The sequence below is a fragment of the Fistularia commersonii genome, chromosome 8 (assembly GCF_037954325.1).
Source record: "Fistularia commersonii isolate RoL2024-O1a breed Wild chromosome 8, RoL_Fcom_v1.0, whole genome shotgun sequence".
Lineage (NCBI taxonomy): Eukaryota > Metazoa > Chordata > Actinopteri > Syngnathiformes > Fistulariidae > Fistularia > Fistularia commersonii.
The window spans coordinates 4,936,680-4,947,016 of NC_141291.1; the positions used below are offsets into that span (position 1 = coordinate 4,936,680).

At 39.7% G+C, this 10,337-nt stretch overlaps 1 protein-coding gene across 2 annotated transcripts; it reads right to left on the reverse strand.

The window, feature by feature from the left end:
- chodl (chondrolectin) lies at positions 1–9,644 on the reverse strand. Of its 2 annotated transcripts, none has more exons than XM_086150310.1 (8): positions 9,530–9,644; positions 5,877–6,052; positions 5,639–5,796; positions 3,955–4,112; positions 3,809–3,859; positions 3,557–3,634; positions 2,280–2,376; positions 1–768 (listed from the first exon to the last, which is right to left on the reverse strand). In XM_086150310.1, exons 1-8 carry the CDS (start codon positions 9,597–9,599, stop codon positions 687–689), a joined length of 870 nt encoding a protein of 289 aa, XP_086006436.1. In that variant the 5' UTR covers positions 9,600–9,644; the 3' UTR covers positions 1–686. The 2 variants fall into 2 exon arrangements, with proteins under 2 accessions (XP_086006436.1, XP_086006435.1); XM_086150309.1 differs by having other exon boundaries at positions 3,557–3,646.
- Between the last annotated feature and the right edge of the window lie 693 nt (positions 9,645–10,337).

Genomic DNA, 10,337 nt, shown 5'->3' on the forward strand with positions numbered 1-10,337 from the left:
TGTTTATTGAAAAGGGCGTCGTGGAAACTCAACTAATGCGGTCCAATAAGGTCAATTACGGTATAGCTGAGTAAATGATGAAAAACAAAAAATAATTACAATTCACTCTGCGACAGGTTAATGATGAAATAACCTCATTTGCAAAAAAATATAGATAAATAAACATGGATGCGGTAACGCGGCGGCGTTTTTAGCCGAGAAAGGTGATTTTCCAGTTGGGGTCGTGGTCGTTCCAGCTCCGGACAGGCAGGGGGCGCTAGCGTGCACCGTGCGTGCACCGCCAATCAAAAGGGGTTTGTGACGGTTCGAGGCTGCGGGAGGGAAACGTCGAGCAACCATCATATCATCTCTGGATTTCATGAAATCATCTCCTCTCATGAAAGGCTGAAATCAAACGCTGGTCCCGCCCCGCGGGTCGCTTCATTTCCTGTCGGCTGCTAATCGCTTCCTCCGCATTCACCATAATCACGCTTCACGGCCGCGCGAGGGAGAGAAGAAGAAAGGGGGATGAAGGGAAGGAAGAAGGGAAGGAGGATGAGTGGAGAAAACACACGGGAAGCCGCACGACAGCTTCGGGCCTCACGGGGCCGCCCGCTTTGCACGCCGAGATGAGGATGACGGTGATTGGCTGAGCTATGCGATGATGTCATCCATCTGGTTTGGCGTCTGCGATGTTCGGGATGACGTCACACCTCCATGCCGCTAGCTTTGGGCGTTCTTGAGATCCAGAGATTTGATTGGTTGACGGCGGTCTTAGTGCGGGGCTGACTGTGGGGAGAGTGGGCAAATAGATGCGTTCAAATATGCAACAAATACTTTTATTATTATTATTATTGACGCTTTTTTTTCTGCTTTTTGCACACGCTTTGAACACTGCGGCTTAAACATTGATGCCGCCAAAATATTTGGCTTTGTCACATCGGACCAATGAAATTCCGAGGCTGTAGAATTCCGACGGCGAAGAAGACAATAATGGTTTAAGTGCGCAGGAGGAAGACCAAAATAGCTGGAGTAGGAAAAAGTGGGGATAGAAAATCGATGGATTGATGGACTTTTCCAGTGTTATTTATTATTGATCTTTTTCATTAGGCACCATTCAGAAAGAAAGAAAAAAATCCAGTTCATATTTGTGGATCTTACCGGTATGCATAAAAAAAAGTTTCTGTGTAAATATCTCACGTTACAACATGAACACATGCGGCTTATAGACAAGTGCGGCCTGTATATGTACACATATATTTATTTGCTTATTTTTAGTCGGTGCGGCTTATATTCAGGTGGACTCAATAGTCCAAAAAATACAGTTAATCAAAAGTAACAGTATAAAATCAGCAAAAATGTATTGGATAATTTTCAGTACCTTCCATAATAATAATAATGATAATAATAATAATAAAAATAAATTTTATGAAAGGCGCCATACTCGTCAATCAAGGACATCATACACACAATTATTAAAAATATAGATTTAAAAGAAACATTGAAAGTGACAAAGTGGAGAAACAACTACTAATTATCGTTATTAATATTGTTATCGTGGCAAAAAGTAATAATACAAAATTAGAAAAATTGTCCAACTACTACTTGATATTATTATTATTATTGTTAAAATATAAAATTAGGTAATAAAAGTCAAAATTGGCAGATCCTTGATATAAGACCATGATAGTTATTAGTTTTACTTTAGAGAAAGTAAGAGCACAATATTACCAAAAAAAAAAAAAAAAATTACCAACCAATATTAGAAATTTTTACCAATAGTGGTAATAGTAGTGATATTGCAAATGTAATAATGTAGAATTATTTGAAAACCGCTAGGAAATGTTTGATTAATGCTATTAACGTTATTATTTTTAATACATTCATCAATGTGATTTATTTATAAACGCACTGAGATGTAATGTTTTCCATCAGAAACAATTTAAGAAAATAAAAAAATAAATAAAAAGGAAATCCTTGATAAGACAAACAGGCTGCAGCTTCTCTCCAACCTGGCAACAAGAAGAAGAGCCCACCTCAGCAGAAACACCTGAACTGATGCCAGGTATGCAAACACACTCGCACACACACACACACACACACACACACACACACACACACACACACACACACACACACACACACACACACAGGCACTGAGCCAGAGGCTGCTGTAAATCAACTCTTGTTAACAAGACATGGAAGTGTTTGACTGGTTATAATCACTGAGTAAGCACATGTGCACACACACACACACACAAGGAGCATTATAATATCAATTTTATGATGAGTCCTCCTACCTGCCACTGAGCATCTGGACACAACACGTCCCTGCAGCCACCAGGATGAGCAGCAGCAGCGGGATGGTGGGGAGAATCACGTACAGCATCAGCATGCCTGGCGGGAAATGAGGTCACAATCACAGCTTTTATTCATGATTTTATTCATAGAATATTACTGAGCTTCGATCAAAGAACGCTTCTAAAGAAATGAAACTCCAAGGCCAATATAAGTAAATCAAATTTCGAATACTAATAAGATAAGATGAACTCAGTTTTGATCATTTTTTTTTAGTCAGGAATAAAGAAAAGGTGAAACAATTTAAATATAAAATGTATGTTGTTCCTCATCTTGCTTGTGTATAAATCGATAGTTTGTTTAAACTGGGGGCCTGAATCAGGTTGCTCGGTCTTCCAAGCAACAGCAGACTATCTATAAACTAATTATACTTCTAGAGTTCAAAGTTCTATTTATGAAATGATATAATAAAAGGTCATAATAAGACATAAAATAAATAAATGCAACGTTGTTGTTCCTTCAGAATAAAGGTTCAATTCCACTCTGCAGACTCTTGATTGTATCCACAAAAACATCATGACTGAATAAACTGACTTGAATTGTATGTAATACATTTTTTAATTGTTTTATACATACTTATCTTACTTACTTCTAATGACTGTATCAACCAATTCAATGTATTGTATTTGTATATAAACTAATTTACTCTTATTTTTTTATATTGTATCCACAAAGAATTATAAATATTTTGAATTTGACTCTGACGGACTGAATTTGATTACATATATAATTGTATCTATTTTTTATCTTTTCATGTTTTATCTATGAAAATGGCATGTTATTTTAATGCGTTCATTGGATTTGATTTTATGAAATAAAGGTTTTTTGTTTGACTGTGTGTTGGTTCATTTTCTCTAGGTAATAATTATGATGAAGTCCTTTTTATTTTAATAAGCAAATTTATTTTCAATTATATTGTTTAATTATATTTCTCGGCTGGATTTTTTTCTCATATTTTGAAAACTTACAAAAAATTATGTATTTTTTTCAAATCATACATAAATAAAAAAATTGTTTTATTTTCATAATTATTATTTAACCCATCACTTGCGTCCGTGTACTCAAAAATAGAGACGGCCCGAGGAAATACGACCTTGAGGTTCATTCAGAACATTCTTGAAAGGTCGGAGCAGAACCCTGACTTTCTGAACGAAATCCCAGAAGGTAACATTTACGAAGGTTCGGCAAACACAACGGAGAATGGGAAGACGTTTTGAACCTGAAGCTGCGGTGACGGTGACAACAGGAGGATCCTCACTGCCCACTGGCTTCACCACCACGTTGTCCTGCGTGACCTCTGAATACACAACTGAATATTGAATACACAATACTGAATACACACGACACATGCCCACGTTTTTTCTTTAGTTTATCTTTATAAATGCTATTCAACTATGCCGTGGATGTACGGCTTGTTTTTGGATACCTTCTCTACGTACAAATTCAAGTCCAAAAAGTTCGTCTCCTTCACCTGTGACCCGCCCCCTCGATACGCTGCCGTTTTTTTTATCCAGTTGACCCTCTGCAAGGAAAAGAAAGGAAAACGATCCCCTCAGGTGAGACCGAACGTGATTTGACGCGGAAGAGGAGCGAGGACCCGCGGGTCTCGGACCCTACCCGGCTCGTATTTGCAGATGAAATTGTGCTTCATGTTGCAGCGGTCGTCGTTCCATTTGTAGAGATAAGCCCCGCCGAGGCCGGGGACCGCGGTGAGCTGATGGTACATGACGACGCAGGCCTCCCCGCCGCAGGACGGCTCGTCGGTGTACCAGTTCCTGCAGCATCATCATCATCATCATCATCATCAACCTTGCCATTATCGTTAAAACTACGTTGACAGCACTGCTGAGACAGGGCTCTCCAGGAAGTTCACGTTGATAAACGAAATCACCCGAAATCCAGTGGGAACTGGACTCCTTCTGGTGGCCGCTTGAGTTGCTGTCGCCCCGAGGGAGGGACGGTTTGAAATAGAGCCTGCAAGATACTGCACTGCAATTTCCGGACTATAAGCCAGTACTTTTTTCACACTGCGGCTTAAAAGACAATGCTGCTAATTTATGAGGCTAACAAGCATCGTGGCGCCAAAATATTTAGCCTCGTCACTTCGGGTCGATGAAATGATAGCGATCGGCTGGGATAGAAAATGGATGGAATTTTCCTTGTGTTATTTATCATTAATCTTTTTCATCAGCCGTGCACTGTTCGGACAAAAGTACATATTTGTGGATGTTACCGCATTTAATTAAGTTTCAAAAAAATATCTGTTTAATATCTTTCTGTGTAAATATGGATGTTACAATGTGGACGCCTGTGGCTTATAGACCAATGCGGCCTCTATATGTACATATATATTTACTTGTTTATTTTTAGCCAGTGGGGCTTATGTTCAGGTGCGCTCAATAGTCCAATAGTCGTTAGCTTAGCATCTCTGTATCTGTCGCCTAAAACAATGGAGAGATGCATGTTGGAGAAAAAAAAAAAAAAAAAATCACCATCTGCTCTCGCTGAGCGAAATATATGTCAGCGTTGACACGTATTCCTCACGTCATGATGATATAAGCGTTAGGACAACAAGCCGGGGCCGTCACCCCGCGGACAGCACGGCGGACAATGAATGACATGCTGGCATCATGATGACATCGTAGCCGATGTTGTGACATCATGATGACACATTGTTAACCCTCATAGCCATTGTTGTAGCATCATGCTGATTTCATGATGAAATCATTGTTAACCCTCATAGCCAGTGCTGTGACATCGTGATGACATCATTGGTAACTCTCATAGCCAGTGCTGTGACATTGTGATGACATCATTGTTAACTCTCATAGTCAGTGTTGTGACATCATGATGACATTGTTAACCCTCATAGCAAGTGCTGTGATATCACGATGACATCATAACGCTCATAGCCACTGCTGTGACATCATGATGACATCATTGTTAACCCTCATAGCCACTGCTGTGACATCATGATGACATCATTGTTAACCCTCATAGACAGTGCTGTGACATCATGATGACATCATAGCCAGTGCTGCAACTGCTGTGACTTCGCCCCCGTGACAGAGTGAACAATGAATGCGTTCACACTGACATTGTGACGGCCTTTTTAATCCACTTTTCCACTTAATCCATTTTTGGGATGCAGAGCTGTAACTTCTCCGCCGTGACATCACAATGAACCCAGAACGACATCACATCGCCATCATTTTTAGGACGCAGCGCTGTGATATCGCCCAAATGACATCATGCCGACATGCCGACCCCACAGGGAGGTCACGCTGATGTCACGCCTGACCTGAACGTCACCGCGCTGCCGTCGGTCCACTGGTAAAGCTCCGAACAGGGAGTGACGGAGTTCTGATCGGCCCCTGAGGCCCGGGTCAGTCCGATCCAGAAGTCCCCGTCTGAGATACCGCCGCCGCCGGCTCCGCCCCCGGCACCCGAGTGCAGCTCCTAGAGGGCGGAGGAGGAACGGTGAGCAGGTGTGGACACCCAGCAGGAGGAGGAACAGGAAGTGGCATCGCTCCTCTGACCTGCAGCAGCGTCTCCACATCCCGCTGCTCCTCGCCGCTCTCGATGCTGAGCAGCGACCCCTCGTCCATCTCGCACACCCGGTGCGCCTCCCAGAATGCGACGCGGCTGGAGACGTCGTGGAAGTAGGCCATCTTGTAGCAGGGACGCGCCGGACCGCCCACACACACCGTCTGACCTGCGGCGACATCGGCACGCACATACAGGGGAGCCGGCACAACCTCAGCTGTTTCAAAGTTATACATGTGATCAGAAGCTGACAGATTGATGACCGTTCGATCAGTCAGTCGTCATTTAACACACACACACATACACACACACACACACACACACACACACACACACGCGCCCATCCATCTGACTGACAGGACTGACCTGCAAAGTGACGTCATAGAAGCTCCGTCACAATGCTTTATCTTGGATCAGTTGAGAAAAACCTTAACTAATAAAAAAAAAAAAAACCTGAGTAAAAGACAGTGTGTGTGTTTAAAGAATCCCAAGGGAACATCTGCAGTGATTAATAGGCAGTCTGCTGAACACACACACACACACACACACAGCAGTCTGAGAGCTACTTTAGGTGATTAGCCGGTTCTTCTGCACCATCATCACTTTGCTGTTAAAGACACTAAAGGAGTCCATATATTTCAGCTTCATCGGCAGGAAACTCAGACACACTGAATCATAGCATGATCACACACATGCACGCACACAGATGCGCACACACACACACACACACATGTGTTTTTAGGGGTGGAGGCATTCACAAGCATCTATGTATTTATTTTAAGGGTCTATTTCTGTTTTCTCTGCCCCCTCCCGCCCCCAGGCGAACTCATCTGGTCTTTCCTAAAACCAACCCTGGACGAGCGCCAGGATTGGATTGGACGGAAATTTCCTGAAAATCAGCAAGAAAAAAAAAATGCAAATAGAAAGTTGAAGGCGGGAGGTAAAGAGCCGACGGCTGCCTTTAAGGGAAAAAAAGCATTAAATTGATTTATCAGACTGAGCAGGTGAGGGATGAACAATGGGTTTGGTTTGGGTTTTTTTCCGAAAAATCTCAAATGAAAATACACTCAGTAACCTTTTGAGGACTTTTCAGCTTTTTCCATCATTATCGTCATTATTATTATTATATAATTATGATACTTTTATTATTATCATTACTGTTATTATTATGTAGCAATATCAATAATATTTTTATATTTTTAAATAATTCTTTTTTATGTTATTGTGCATTTTTAGATTCTTTCTGATATTTATATCTTAACTGCTGCACATTATTATAAACTACCGCAACTGCACTATCCACTTTCTGCTGTGTGAAACTGAAATTTCCCCACTATGGGCTTATTAAAGGAATATTCTGCTCAATTCTATTACCAGTATAACATTATCACAATCATTATTATTGTAATATATCTAATATCTGATATTATCGTTTTCAATATATTATCATTAATACTATTATTATCATCACCATCATCATTATAACCACTGCAGCTAAGACTGCTATATTATTATAATTATAATTTATTATTATTGTTAGTAGTAGTAACCATTATAATTGTTATTATTATTGCTATTAATACTACCACTACTATTACTGCTACTTCAACCTAATACTATATTATTAATATTTTTATTATCATTGTTATCAATACCACGACTGCGACTACTACTACTTACAAATGCTACATTATTATGATTGTTAATATCAACAAACATTAACAAAATCATTACTATTAATGTGATATATTTAATTTTGAATCTATTCAATAAATATCACTATTATTATTATTATGATTATTGTAATTGTAATTTTTAGTAGTAGTACCAATGATTATAAGAGAACATCATTATAACAGTCATTATTAATGTTATGTAATATGTAATGGAACAACAACAATAATAATAATGATATTAGTAATAGTTACAATGTTTATGACTTTTATTTAGTGTTACTATTAGGAATATAGAGTATGGAAATGCCAGACTTTAGTTTCCCTTAGTTTTAATGCAAATGAATGACTTCAATCCTCCAGCGTTGTAACGTGTTATTAGGGATTCATCACAGTTACAATGTCACTAATAAAAAGCATCGTGACGAAAACCAAGTGACATCAAAAGCGCAGATCAACTGGGAGCCCCAAAAAAAGCCGATTAGCCCCGATTTTAGAGTTCCCTCATATCCGACTTTAACCGTGAAGAAGGTTTCCCTCAAAGATTTGGAGTATTATTGAGTCTCCAGGCGCTTTTACTGTTTGAAGACGTCGGCGTTTGGACGTCCCTTTACGTTTGCTTTCATTTCAAAGATGAAACTCTTTTGCCCGCTCACTGGACACATTTATTCTAATTAACATTTTAATGAGAAAACTATTTTATTCCCAGACTCATTTTCAGTCTGGGCTCCGAAGGGCCGGAGGCGGTGTGTTCACCGTCCGCTCGGCGAATGTCTTTCAGCGGGAAGAGAATTATTGAAACAGGTTTGTGCATAAAGAAATAAAATAATAATAATAAAAATTTATCAGTCCAGTCAATTCAATGTGAGAAAACACCTACAGCTATTAAGTAGGAATACAAGCTAAACACACACGCCAACACAAACGAAAATATATGTTTGATGTCGGACAGATTTAGATGTTTTAAACATTAAGTGTCATCTGTAGCCTGGAAGTTGGAGGCGCTGCGTTCAGAAAAACGTAAAGATGTTCAATTCGCCGGAAACCAGATACATTTTTTTAGAAGATTAAAAAGATATGGAATCACAAAGGCCTTCTTCTCATCAAAAAGAATTATAAGGACAATTATAAAGGATCATTCTCGGTTTATGCATCAAGGAGACAAATAACACTTTAAAACCTTTTATATATATGTATGCATATATCTCTCTATATATTTACATATATTTACATATATTTACATATATATATATACACACACAACACACACACACATATATATATACTCTGGCACAACAATTTCCTTCAGGATTAATAAAGTTGTTCTCATCTCATCTCATCTCTCACATACATATACGTACATATATGTACATACATAAATACATAGAGACATACACACACATTCGTACCCGTTTATGACGGACAGTGTGTGGGTGAAACCTTTTTTGAATTAAATATTTAAAAAGTTTCTCTCTCTTTATGAATATATATAAAATATATATTTAAAAAAAAAAATATATATATGGACACACACATATGTATATATATAGTATCTCTATTCATACTCTATTCATACATATATAAATGCATAGGTAAGTATATTTCTGTGTATATATTTATGTTTATATAAGAGCAATATATGTGATATCTATCTCTCTATAAATAAATGTATAGATAAATAGATAGAGGAGCTGCTGTGAATGGACACCCTGATGTTGAAACACAAATTTAAAGGGAACCCGAAGCGTGTTTCCTGTCACACAGCGTCTCACTTCCTGTGGAATCACTTCAGCGAGTGGGAGAGGGGTGTGTGTGTGTGTGTGTTAAATAAATCTTGTTCAGTTCCTTTTCTGAAATAAAATATACAAACATTTGGTTTAATCTGATATTTTAGGTCATATTTTATCAGTTGTCCTTTTTTTTTTAAAATCTAACCCCTAACTTGCTTCTAAAGATGAACTTTCATGCCTTACCGCTGATCACGCGTGCTCCGCTGGCCGCGGTGACCATCATCGCCATGACGACGCCAAGGACCAACATCATCACTGGAGAGTTTGACAACCCCTTCTTTTCAACACAAATCCCCCCCCCCCCCAAAAAAAAAAAAATTGAAAAAGGGAAAAGTGTTTTCTTTCTGCTTTTTTTTCCCCCCCTTCAGAATAAAATATCACCGCACAAGAGGTTGAATTTCAAAATAAGAGCTCCGGCTCCGTCCGAGCGTCCCGTCGTGCACGTCTGTGTGAGGCGAGAGCCGGAGTGAGAGCATCTCCGCTGCGATGGTCCTCCTCCCTCCCCCTGATCAACCCTCCCCCTGGCAGCCCCACATGCAACCTCCCCCTTCATTGGACCCTGGAGGCCCCACACACACACACACACACACACACTTTTAGTGTTCTCGTGTCACTTTAATTCACTTACACTGACAGCAGCTGTTCGATTCCCAGCAGCTGATCGATGAGACACTCACACGTTCGTCCGCTGCATCTGTGACTGCAGCTGAGGAGCGCCGCACATCCGTTTGAAAAGCTACGCGGGTTCCTGAACGCCCCGGGTGTCCGCAGGTTCCTGGAAAGTAGCTCACAAACAGAGACTCTGACATTTTCGCCTGCTTCCTTTCTCCCTGTTATGCTAAGCTATCAGTTTCCCATCTCCGTGCTAAGCTAGGTTATTATTTTTACCAGTAAATTGACATTTAAAAAAAAAAAGACAGGAAAACAAGCGAGGTGAGGTCAAAATGAATTAATCAATGAATTAACCTGATTACGTTCAATCTTTGTAGTT

Bases quoted from the DNA above. Each gene is read 5' to 3' on its own strand.
- chodl (XM_086150309.1), bottom strand. From the start codon at position 9,599: ATGATGTTGGTCCTTGGCGTCGTCATGGCGATGATGGTCACCGCGGCC. The intron at 5,797-5,876 runs GTCAGAGGAGCG...TCCGCCCTCTAG, and splicing joins ATGTGGAGACGCTGCTGCAG to GAGCTGCACTCGGGTGCCGG. The intron at 4,113-5,638 runs GTCAGGCGTGAC...ATGATGCTGCAG, and splicing joins GGCAGCGCGGTGACGTTCAG to GAACTGGTACACCGACGAGC.